This window comes from Suricata suricatta, chromosome 10, assembly GCF_006229205.1.
Source record: "Suricata suricatta isolate VVHF042 chromosome 10, meerkat_22Aug2017_6uvM2_HiC, whole genome shotgun sequence".
Classification (NCBI taxonomy): domain Eukaryota; kingdom Metazoa; phylum Chordata; class Mammalia; order Carnivora; family Herpestidae; genus Suricata; species Suricata suricatta.
This window is the reverse complement of record NC_043709.1, coordinates 125,560,036-125,572,828: the sequence shown is the minus strand read 5'-3', so window position 1 is coordinate 125,572,828 and position 12,793 is coordinate 125,560,036. Positions and strand designations below refer to the sequence as shown.

The window sequence follows — 12,793 nt, the reverse complement described above, 5'->3', positions numbered from 1 at the left end:
CCTATGAAGGAAAACAGACTGCAAACACCGAGGGAACAGAAGCTCACATACACACAGACAAATCAAACAAAGAAACACATTACGGGGGGAATGCAAAGAAAGAAAATGGGAGGGAAAGAGACGAAAGGAAGAGAAGAAGAGAAAATAAAAAGAAAAGAGAAAGAAGAAAAGACAAAAAAATATATATAAAAGAGGATCGGAGACAACAAAGGACAGTAGACCGCTTAAAAGTGTATGACCAGTTTAGGGGAGAAGTAAGGATGAGATAATAGGAGAATATATCTGGGTTGTGAGAAGGTGAAAAAGTAAGGGAGAAAGGAGAAAGGAATATAAAGAGTAAAATTTAAAGGAATTAAGTAAAGAAAAAGGAAAAAAAAAAGGGTAATAATAACAAAGAAATAAGTACAAAACTAGTGAAGAAAGAAAAATTTTTGTTATATATTAAAAAAACAACCAAAACAAAGCAAAACAAAACAAACAAACAAACATTAAAACGGAAGGGGGGGACAAAAAAAAGCAAGCAGCAGCTCCCCCTGGTGGATAGGCTTGGTTTGATGTGGTAGGTCTTGGAGTCTGTTCTTAGAGGCTCGGCCCCTGCCTGAGGTGAAATGAGCAGCAGGAGGTGAAGTACGCACCTTCACAGACTCAATTGCAAAGTCCCCACCCCCAGGCAGGATCGCAATTGCAATGGGGGAAAGGAAAAAAACAAAAAGCAAAAAACCGAGTCTCTCTTAGTTTCCGATACCTTTGCTCAAGACGCTGTGTGCTGCTGGAAATGAGCTGGGAGCTCCTACAGTCTAAGTGGGCGCGCCCGGGCCTCCACCTGCCACCGACTCTTTGTTGAGGGTCCTGTTGGTGCGCGCCTTATTTCTTCCCTGTGGGGACCCGGAATTCGCGCAGTCCGTGCAGGGGGTGGGGTGCGCTGTGGAAATGCGGCCCGTGGTCCCGTTCCCAAGACCAAGTTCGAATTGCTCGCGCCTGGCGCAGTCGCCGCTCCGCCACTTCCTGCCGGGGAGCGCGCCTCCCCAGCGCAGCCGCTTCTCACAGCCACAGGCGCCTCTGATTCCCCGCCGAGATGGCTTAGGGCTGGAGGCTGTTCCTTCTCTTGCCCCCGCTGCCCAGCAGTTATCTATGGAGTGGGTTTCTGTCTCCAAGGGCAGTTAAGCGTTCTATACCTCTTCCCCAGAGACAGTTCTATGAGCGCGTTCCGACTCTGTCGCTTCCCTTTGTCTCCCGGGCACCACGTTGGGCTGGGGATCTTACCTCCCCTGCCCGTCCGGGCTGGCCCGTCCTCGGATCTCCCCTCGTTCGCCCCCACTCACTCAGGTATCCTTGAGGTTCTATTCCTTCTGGAGTTCGTATTTTCTCCTTCCGCTCTCTCAGATGAAAGGAATATCCTTCTCAGTTCGAAAAACGGTGCGGAGGGCGTTTACAGAGCTCCCTTCCTCTCCGCCATCTTGGCTCCACCACTCTTAAACTTCTTAAACAATATATTTTTCTAAGCTTTAGAAACTAAACACATTGTTCTTAATAAGTCTGTACATTCTAAGTAATTATGTTTAAATAATTTGTCCAAATTATTTTACTTTTTTAAAAAATTTCTTTAGATGTTTATTTTGAAAGAGGGAGAAGAGAGTGCAGGCAGGAGAGAGGCAGAGAGAGAGAGGGAGACAGAGAACCCCAGCTAGGCTCTCGCCATTAGCACAGGGCCCGAAATGGGGCTCAGTCTCACGAACCACGAGGTCATGACCTGAACTGAAATCAAGAGTCAGGCGCTTAACCAACTGATCCACCCCGGCACCCCTAAATTATCTATACTGTTTTATAACTTTCTCTGAGTATGTCTTAGCAGAAATCTATTTTTTTATGACTATATAATTTCCCATATTTTTGAAACCAGTTATTTATTCTTTTAAAAACCAATCAGTAATGGTCCTTTCAATTGCTTTAGCATGTCCATTACAGATCATACTGAGATGAACATTCTTCTGCAGATGTCATTACGTGCATACTAACGTATGGTCAGTTCTCGCGGGACATTTGTGAGAAGCACGATTTCTGCAGTGTGTTGAGTAAAGACTGAACGTTCCCGTGACTTTGGGCGCCCATGACCGCCGGGCTCCGTAGGCAGGGTACCAGTGTGTGCTCTTTGCCACAGTGCTTTTTTGACTCTGGTCAGTATCAACTGTTCTTTTTCTTAAAAAGCCAAAAACAACAAAAATCTCAAAGTCATATGACCTGAAGAATTCAAACTCTACAGAGGGCTGCAAAACAAAAATGAACTTTGAACAAAAGGAAACTTACAGAGGAAAACATGATCTGACTCTAAAAGCTGTCATGTGAAAATTAGATGAAAGGAATTTGGAACACCTAGCACCAAGAGAAGAATATTAGGGATATTAAAAAAAAATCCATTTACCATAGCTATAATTTTGAGAAAGAATGTAGTATTCTTACGGTTTTATAAAGTGGAACTAAGGTAAATTGGTAGAATTTTGAGGGAGGGAGGTTTTTATCTTGAGACATAAAACATGTGAACATATGTGTTCAAAAATGGGAGGACTGTTTCATGCAGAGGTGTGATCAGTGGCAGTTGTCAGTTGGGGGCCTGGCAGAGGTGTTTTTGATTTTGAGGTCACATCTGCATTGATTGGAGGTGGTGCTGGATGGCCTCTTAAGCATCTTTTTTAAAATTTATTTCTTATTGAGATAGAAACAGAGCATGAGTGGGGGAAGGGCTGAGAGAGAAGGAGACATAGAATCTGAAGCAGGTTCCAGGCTCCAAGCTGTCAGCACAGAACCAACGCAGGGCTCGAACCTACGAACCATGAGATCATGCCCTGAGCCGAAGTTGGCCATGTAACTGACTGAAGCACCCAGGTGCCCTTTAAGCGTCTTTTTAATACCAAGCTTTGGTTAATTCAGTGGGAGCCCTACCAGTGGCTTCTGTGCCACTATTTGTTTCCAGATTAAAATTCTTTCTTGTTACTTGGGGAAAATTTTGGCTCAACCTTTATTTTTCACAATTAAAATTTGTTTTCTTCTTATGAAATGGAATATGTATACAAAGAGTGTACAAAACATGCACGTGCAGTATAATGGGTGATTACAAAACAAAACCCAGGTAACCATCACCCATAGCAAGAAACCGTATTTTCAGCCCCTCGGAAGCCTTACAGGTGCCCCGCCCTGATCCGAACTCCCATTTCTTCTGAGGGTAAGTTTTTGATTTTTAATGTAGCGTTACTGTGCCGACTCCAGGCTGTGGTCAGTGAGTTCTCGGCTGCTCTAGACTTCATTTTCCTTCTGTATCTACCAGCTATCGCTCCCTTCCACCTTCATACTTTTCTCATGTATTCTGTTACACAGATGGAGGCTTTGCTGAAACAGCCAAAGGACGTAGACACGTCAGGGATTTTCAGATGTGACAATAACTTACTAGATGTGTTGATGGAAAATGAAAGGAAAACTAAGCACAACTGGCTTTTTCTCTTTAAATTTTGAAATACATATTTGGTACCCTAAAGGAGGAATTACTATTACTAAAAACATAGGAACTACTATGACTATTGTTAATTTTTTTATAGGTTATCAGGAGATTGAGAGAAAGAGGAGAACCAATCAGACTATTTGGAGAAACTGATTATGATGCATTTCAGCGTTTAAGAAAAATAGAGATCCTCACACCAGAAGTTAACAAGGTAAGAAGTCAGAACAAAACTCAAAGAATGTCACTGTACCACATAAACTAGAATAGTACGGAGTTTGAGCAATTGTATTATTATCGGCAAAAATGGAAAAATAAAGTTGCCAGATGACTGCTGCTGAAGTAATATTTAATTTTTAAAAAAGCATCTGTCTAATTAAAAGCACCTATCTTTTTTTAATTTTTAAAAAATTTTTAATGTTTATTTTTGAGAGAGAGAGAGAGAGAGAGAGAGAGAGAGAGAGAGAGAGAGAGAGAGAGAGAGAGAGAGAGAGAGAGAGAGAGAGAGAGGGGAGGGGGGTTGGGCAGAGAGAGAAAGGGAGACAGAATCAGAAGCAGGCTCCAGGCTCTGAGCTTTCAGCACAAAGCTTGATGCGGGGCTTGAACCCACGAACCATGAGACCATGACCTCAGCTGAAGTTGGCTGTTTAAGCGACTGAGCCACTGAGGACCCCCCTAAAAGCACCCATCTTAATGTAATTAATAGCACCTGTCTTAAGCATACAGTTCAGTGCATTTTGGCAAATTCATATAAACATGTAACCACTACTCTTAGGAAGATACACAGTGTTTTCATCACACGAGAAAGTTGCCTAGTGCCCCTTCTTAGCCAGTCCTGTAGATTGATTTTGCTTGTTGAGTATTTCATGTAGACGGAGTAATGAGAGCATGTCTGGCTTCTTATGTTGAGCATAATGTTTAGATTCATCGTTGTTACTGCAGAAATCAGTAGTTTGTTATTGCTGATGGTGTTCAGTTGTCTGAATATGCCACCATTTGTTTCCACCTTCAGGCTATTAAGAATAAAACTGCTGTGACATTCTTACACTAGCCGTCTTGAGCTCTAGCAGAGCGCCCCCCCCCCCCCCGCCCCACAAGTCAGGGAGGGGCATAGATGGGGATCATGACCTGAGCCTAAATCAAAAAGTTGGGCACTTACCCGACTGAGCTACCCAGGTGCCTGCACCTGTGTTTGGACCAGTGTTACTTCTTTTGGGTAAATGTGACATCTCTTGGTAAATACCTACAAGTAGAAGTCCTGACTTGTAAGAGTAAATGTAATTTATGTTTTTAAAAAATAGCAAATATTTCCAAATGTCCTCAGCCTTTATTATTGCCAGTCTTTGAAATTGTGACCCTTCTCTCATAGGTGTAGTGGTGGGTCAGTATTTCAGTGTGGTTCTGTTTATAGCTCCCTGATAACTAAAGGGAATGAGCATCTTTTCATAGACTTACGGCCCATTTATTTCTGTGCAGTATGTGTAAAAATCTTTTGTTCATGTTTTAATTAGATTGTTTGCCTTAATATTTGAATTGTAGGAGTTCTTTATATATTCCTGAATACAAGTCCTTTGTCCGGTACACACGTGTTTTATGACTATTTTCTACTGTTCTTGGGCTTACCTATTCTTTTAATGGTGTCATTTGATGGACAGAAGTTTTAAATTTTAATGGAATCCACTCCGTTTTTCTTTTATGGTTGCTGCTTTTGGTGTTTTGCTTAAGAAATATTTGCCTATCCCACGATTTTGAAGAGATACTCTATTGTATTTTGTCTAAAAGGCTAATAGCTTTACCTTTTACATATAGGGCTCTGATCAGCATATGGTTTGTCTTGGCGAATATTCCACGGGCTTCTGAAAAGAATGGATTTTCTACGTTGGGGAAATGCCAGGCACCCAATGGTAGTGTTGTTCAGATCTTCTGTGGCCTAATTAACCTGTTTGCTCTGTCAATTACCGAGACAGCTGGGGTGACGTCCGGCTATGTAACGGGTCACTCCAAAACTTAGTAGCTGCAAACAGTTCATTACTGTAAGATCTTTTTCGGTCTTCTGTGACTCACAAGCCATCCTGAAACTTAGCAAGATGATTAAGGATCTCTTACAGTTCTGTAGTGTGGGGGTAATTCGGGCAGTTTTATGTGGTGCGCTTGCATGTGGCTGCCGTCAGGTGAGGGCTGTGGCTGGGGTCATGTGAGGGATGCCCTGGACTGACCTTCCAACTCCCCGGTAGCTTCAAGGTCCCTCCGTGTGGGAGGACGTGTGCACCTGTCCTTCCTTTCTAAGGCGGAGTAGCGCCGTGCTGTGTGTACAGGTCCCACTGTTTTTACCGCTCAGCTTCAGGGGACCCTAGACTTGTCTCTCCCTTCTGGCTGCTGTGATCGCTGCCGCCGCCCGGGAACGGCGGCTCACACACGCCCACGCGGGTGCCTGCTCTCACTGCTTTTCTGTGTGTACCCACATGTGGCCTCCGTGTGTTACCTAGACTGTTTAACTTTTTTCTTTTCAAGCATAAGTGAATTTAAACATTTTTCTTCAGTTGTATTAAATGTTCACAACAATCGTTTTTAAAATTTTTTCAGTCCATTTTGGGGCACCTGGGTGGCTCAGTCGGTTAGGCATTCGACTTCGGCTCAGGTCATGATCTCACAGTTCGTGGTTCGAGCCCTGCATCAGGCTCTGTGCTGACAGCTCAGAGCCTGGAGCCTGGAGCCTGCTTCAGATTCTGTGTCTCCCTCTCTCTCTGTCCCTCCCCTGATCACACTGTCTCTCAAAAATCAATAAATGTTAAAAAAAAATTTTTTTTCTTTTTAAATAAAAAACTTCAATCCTTTTTAAAACCTTAACTTAGGGTGCCTGGGTTGCTTAGTCAGTTGAGCATCCAACTCTTGATTTTGGCTCAGGTCATGATCCCAGGGTTATGGGATCAAGCCCCACATTAGGCTCCATGCTGAGTGTGGAGTTTGCTTGGGATTCATATTCATTCTCTCTCTCTCTCTCTCTCTCCTGCCCCCTGCCCCTCTCCCCCATTCTTGCGTGCATGCACGCGTTCTCCCTCTGAAATAAACAAAACCTTATAGTCTTGGAAAGAATGATTTTTGTGATGCTTCATTTCAGTAGTATTTATTTCTCTTCTATATCCGGAGTCTCTTTCCTTGTTTGAAGATAGTATTAAAATATTGTGAATTACTAAATTGTTATGTTATTTACTTTTTCTACTAGTCATATCTAATTACTGGAAAATTTTTCTAGTTATTAGTATTAATTGTTTACAACCTGCTATATAAAATTTTTTTTAAAGTTAATTTTGAGAGAGTGAGTGAGCATGAGCAGGGCAGGGGAGGGGCAGAGAGAGAGAGAGAGAGAGAGAGAGAGAGAGAGAGAGAATCTCAAGCATGCTCTGCAATGACAGTGGGACGTGAACTCACAAACCATAATACCATGACCTGAGCTGAAAACAAAAGTGGGACACTTAACCGTCTTAACCCACTGAGCCATGGACGAGGTACCCAACCTGTTGTATTTTAATCTTGCTCAAGCTTCTCCCAGATGCTAAAGAGTTTACTTGTACATTAAAAAATTTTTTTTAATGTTTTATTTATTATTGAGACAGAGACAGAGCATGAGCAGGGAGGGGCAGAGAGAGAGACACACAGAATGGGAAGCAGGCTCTAGGCTCCGAGCTGTCAGCACAGAGCCCGATGCAGGGCTCAAACCCATGAATGTGAGATCATGACCTGAGCCGAAGTCAGAAGCTTCGGAGCCTCATGAGTGAGGGAGGGACAGAGAGAGGATGACATAGAAACCGAAGCAGCCTCCAGACTCTGAGCTGTCAGCACAGAGCCCGATGCAGGGCTTGAACTCACAAACCATGAGGTCATGACCTGAGCTGAAGTAGGATGCTTAACCAACTGAGCCCCCCAGGCGCCCCTTTTTTTGAGTTAATTTTTGTATGTGCTGTAAGGTATGGTTCCTGCTTTAAAGCTTCTGTTTTTATCAAATGGTCACAGATTGGATGTGGATAGAATGTGGACCTGGCTGGTTTATTAGAAACCTCGTAGAAGCCCAGGCTATAGATGAGACGCTGGTTATATGCTACTGACGTTGCTGAGTGTTACAGGAATTCAGAATAGTTGTGGTTTTCGTTCGACGTTTGAAGTCCACTGGGAAAACGGGTCGGAGACTCCAGTGGAGACCGGGTCTCTCTCGCTAGACCGCGTTAGAGACTCAAAGCATTCATGAGTATTCTCGTTTGCGTTTGTCACATGTATACTTTATTTTTCTGACCAGAGGAACTGTTGTGTATACATCCTTTCAGTTTAAATATGTTCATGATTATCAACTTCGGACATGATAGCTGTGTAATAAACTGAAATCGTACTTGAGTCTCTAGTTTTCTGAGCCCTGTTTAACTTCTTGTTGAGGAAGAAAATCAGTTGGACTTATTCTTAGTGAAAAATCAAAAGTGAAACATCAGTGAAATTTTATAGGAGGTGTGATTTTTCACCGTCCCCAGGGATTGAGAAATGATCTGAAAGCAGCTTTGGATAAGATAGACCAGCAGTACCTCAACGAGCTTGTTGGTGGCCAGGAACCTGGGGAGGAAGACACACAGAACGACCTGAAAGTTCATGAAGAAAACACCACAATTGAGGAGTTAGAGGTAACCTCTGCACCCCGTCCTCACTTCCGGGTGCACCTTTCATTCCTTGGGGCAGCCGCTGAGGGCGGATTGCTCACATCGGAGCCCGGCCCTTGGATCTTAGGTTATTACAAAGGCCCTTTTAAATTTCATGCTTTTACGTATTCACTCCCTTTTTCCTCATTCTTACTCACAGCACCCTACTTCCTGCCTTCAAAAGCAATCATCTGGCTGTGTTGGATGTGCGTCCTTGTATTCGTTGGTGGTCTTTTATAACCTGTAGTTTTGTATGCATGTGTTTTTAGCATACGTAAATGATACTGTACTGTGAAACTCATTTTTTTTCCCACTTAGAACTGTTTTTAGGATCCATCCTTGATGCTGTATGTATGTCTAAACTGTTGATTTAAAAAACATTAAAAAAATTTTTTTTAATGTTTATTTTTGAGAGAGAGAGACAGAGTGTGAGCAGGGGAAGGGCAGAGAGAGAAGGAGACATAGAATCTGAAGCAAGCTCCAGGCTCGGAGCTTTTGGCACAGAGCCCGACGTGGGGGTCAAACTCACGAACCACAAGATCATGACCTGAGCCGAAGTCAGCCAGTTAACCGACTGAGCCACCCAGGTGCCCCTAAACCTTTGATTTTTAACTGCTGCATAGCATTTCATACTCGGTGGCACTCACTGCCTTTTACTTCGTGCTCCCTCACAGTGAGGGCTGGACAACCCTGGCTCCCTCGGACCACAGACAGCTTTGGGAGGGGCAGCCTAGAGTCAACCCCTGTGGACTCAGAGGCAGGGTTGCTGGATTTCTAGATGTTTCACTTGTCCAGTACCGTCAGGCTGCTCTCTAGAATGCCGGTAGCAGTCTGCTGCCACCGCCCGTCAGCAGTGTGTGAGTGCCTTTTGTTCCCACGTCCCTGTCAGCACTTGGCAGTCTCTGGCTCTCTAATTTTTGCCACTGTGATGAATGTGGCGTGATATGTGTAATCTTAATTAAAGAGCAGTGTTGTATCTAGATGTGTATCTAAATATCTAGCTTAAACTAAAATTAGGGCTAAGTTTAAAGCATTAACTACTTAATAATACACAGACTGATAATTTTCTGTTTCCTTTCATTTTTGACTACCTTCTGCCTGAGTAAGATCATAGTGCTGGTAGTTGTGTCCTGTCTTTGTCCCCCTTGCTGACTGACCGATGCACCCTAAATTTGACAGAAAAAATTAGTGTGAACAGCCAGCTCTTGGCTTGTTTTCTTCTTAAATAGCTGTATTGAGACAGTCACTGACTATACAACTTATCCATCTAAAATGTATGGTTGACTGGTTTTTAGTATATTCCCAGTTTGGTGCAATCCATCATCACAGTCTAAGTCTAGAACATTGTTTCCCTCAAAAGAAATCTATCCATTAGTAGGCAGTCCTCTAAGCCCCCATTTTTGTCCTTTGATTCATAAAAGATAGCCTACTCTCTAAATTTAAATGGCAAGCTGTATTTTCTTTTCTTACGTTTATTTATTTATTTTGAAAGAGCGTGTGCGTGTGGGAGAAGGGGAGAGAGAATCCCAAGCAGCACAGAGCCTGACGTGGAGCTCGATGTCACAAGTCATGAGATCATGACCTGAGCCAAAATCAAGAGTTGGATGCTTAACTTACTGAGCCACCCAGGCACCCCTTAGTTTTGTTTATTATCTAGAAATTCCTTAATATTTGTTAAAAATAGCAGTTAGTGTATGTAATAAAGATCCTTGTTCAACTCCTGTTGATAACAGATGCTATTCTGTCGCTCTTTGCTAATGAACGGAAGCATTCTGTTCTCCGCAGGCACTGGGAGAGTCTTTAGGCAAAGGCGACGATCCTAAAGACATGGACATCATTACCAAGTTCCTCAAGGTGCGCGCTCTCGGGCTGCGGGGGAGGGCGGGTGGCCTGGTGAAGGGCTGGTCTTTAGTTTTTGGCCTGTATTTAAGGGTTAAGGATAGAAGGGGAATGCCTCGTTAAACGTGTTTTGTATGTACGTGGTTTACAAGCCTAACGGTTAGCCTGAGGGGTGGACCGTGTATTTCACTGGGCACTTTAAAACTGACTTATGAACGTAAACACACAGAAAAGAATCAGCAGTGGGATGAACAAGAAGTTTGGGGAGTTCAGAATTAAAAAAAAAAAACCCTCCAGGAGGGAGTGCAATGAGGGGCGTGTTCCAGAAGCTTTTTATGAGTGGTGGTGGCAGTAAGGAGAGGAAAGAGGTGGGAAGACCTTGGCAGTGGGAAAAAGCAAACACATCAGCCACCTTTCTGCAGATAGCTGTGTTCTCGCGCTGTGAGTAGCTCCTTCCGTCTCTGTCCTCGGCATTTCTCGCTTTCCTGGTTTAGGTAGAGTGTGTGCAAATGCCAGTTTCATGTTAGCGTTTATTCACAAACTTTGTGTTCTTGCCAGGAGATCTAGATGCAAGATGTGCTTTTGCTTGTGTTTACAGTTTAAATACAACGTATTAGTCATCAGGATTCGCAGTCTGTTGAGGAGATGGCGCGGAATTAGGTGGGGCTTGGGAGCTGGTGTGAGCTGGCATTTCCTCCTGCAGTGACCGCCTCTCTGTACAGACGATGAGCATAGGCAGTGCCACTAGGGTCGTATGTCTTCCTCCACCTTCCCGGTTTATCTACCTCTAGAAAGGGTGCTGTTTGCTTTTCGACCCAACGGGCATTAATTAGGGTAGCTTTTCAGGGCTGGGGGAGGGGAAGGGGCTGAGTCATAGTTTATTTTCCTTTTCCTTCCTTCTCCTTTAGTCAGTTGATTCAGTGGGGATATTTGACTCTGCTCTCTGCTGCAGAAGTAGAACGTCCATCTAGAGGCATACCCTGTATTGTAGTGCGCGGCTTTATGTGCTTTGCAGATACTGCGGTTTTTTTGTTTTACAGATTGATGGGTTTGCGACAGCTGTGCATTGGCGTTCTTATTTTCTAGCTGCATTTGTTTATTTTGTGTCTCTGTGTCCCATTTTGACGATGCTTGCAGTATTTTAAACTTTTTCAGCATCATTTTATTTGTGGTGGTGAATTGTGGTCAGTGATTAGGATGTGAAAGCTCAGATGTTTAGCATGCTTTAGCAATAAAGTATGTTTAAATGAAGGTACATACTATTTTTTTTAAGACATAATGCTGTTGTAAAAGCTTATTTCTGTCGAATAGTTACCTGTGAGATTTGATAGTTCTTTGTAGTGGGAAATCGATTATCATTGAGCTAAGAATGAATATATATATGTATATAGATACGTGTATATGTATGTATACACACACACACACACACAGAACAGGGAAGTTTATGCCTTGCCAGAGGCACTGCAAAACATACATGACAAAATAAATAATGTACTAATTAAACATTAATTGGTGATATTTTAAGTAGTGAAGAAATGCACTCTAAAGATGATGATATGTTTAGTGTTTGAGAGCGTTTAAACCTTTTCAACCACTGGGTGGCATTGTAGTCTAAATTTACCCTTCTTTCGACAGTTTCTGCTTGGTGTTTGGGCTAAAGAACTGAATGCCCGAGAAGATTACGTGAAGCGCAGTGTGCAGGGTAAACTGAACAGTGCTACTCAGAAACAGACTGAGTCCTATCTCAGACCGCTTTTCAGAAAGTTGCGGAAAAGGGTAAGCCTCCTTGAAAAGTATTTTAATTAACTGATATTTTTAAAAAACTATGCAAAGTTAGGGTAAATGCAATCTTGAACTATATACAGTAGCTTCCAAAAATAGTTATACTGTTTTTTCTTTTCCAGAATCTTCCTGCTGATATTAAAGAATCCATAACAGATATTATTAAGTTCATGTTGCAGAGAGAATATGTAAAGGTATGTTACCAGGCTGTGCATCAGAATCCTGGTATGAGCTTGTCTGCGGATTCTGTTCATTTAGTGTGGGAGAATTTGACACAGGAGCTTTAAGAGTAAATGTGAAATGAATTAGTAGTGAGAAAACCTTTTATTTTTTAATGTATTCTCAGCTTTATTGTTAGACGTTGATAATAAACTTTCTGACCACACTGGTTTTTTAGTCATTTTTGAGGTAGGTGTAAAGATTTTTCGGAGCATGAACTGGATGTAGGCAATGATCATTTCATGAATGGGATTGGATTTCAAAGACTGTTCAAGATTACAGCTTGGAACAAATTTTCCCACAGAAACAATGTTATGTAGATTAGGTTCCCAGGCCAGCTATAAAAGCCTACTTAATCCGTAATATAGCTGAACTATTGTATTAATGATACAATGGAATTTAACCACCCTTTATACTTCTCTGAGAAAATGCTCCAAGTAAGGCCTGCAGAGTTCATCTCTCCCATTCCAGAACAACAATAGCAGACTCCTTGTGAGGGAAGACCACCCCTTGTCCCTGTGTCTCCTCCTGAACGGGCTCTAGGCGGTGGTGATGGGGGAAAGAGCTCTTGGGGCCCAGAGGCAAGCAGAAAGGCTGTCAGCTGGTGGAGGGGACACAGAGAGAGCGGCCCCCTCCACCAGCAGTGGGGATCGGCCGAGTGCCCCTGCATCTGGGCTGTTCGCAGAGTCAGAAGCGGAAGCTCCTCGCAGTGGCGCCTCCCGGGTGTGGAGTAGGGAACTGCAGCGGGACGGTTCCAGCCGCTGTTCCAGAGCTGTTGTGGCCCCCC

At 43.2% G+C, this 12,793-nt stretch overlaps 1 protein-coding gene across 2 annotated transcripts in view; it reads left to right on the top strand.

Annotated features, from left to right (window-relative positions):
- Positions 1-12,793, top strand: part of PRPF18 (pre-mRNA processing factor 18) — a 56,968-nt gene that overhangs the window by 20,116 nt on the left and 24,059 nt on the right. For both annotated transcript variants that reach the window (XM_029954153.1, XM_029954154.1), the window contains 5 exons: positions 3,588-3,701; positions 8,005-8,151; positions 9,952-10,020; positions 11,641-11,781; positions 11,910-11,981. In XM_029954153.1, the coding sequence (XP_029810013.1) occupies positions 3,588-3,701; positions 8,005-8,151; positions 9,952-10,020; positions 11,641-11,781; positions 11,910-11,981 (543 nt within the window). The remainder of the gene's footprint in view (positions 1-3,587; positions 3,702-8,004; positions 8,152-9,951; positions 10,021-11,640; positions 11,782-11,909; positions 11,982-12,793) is intronic.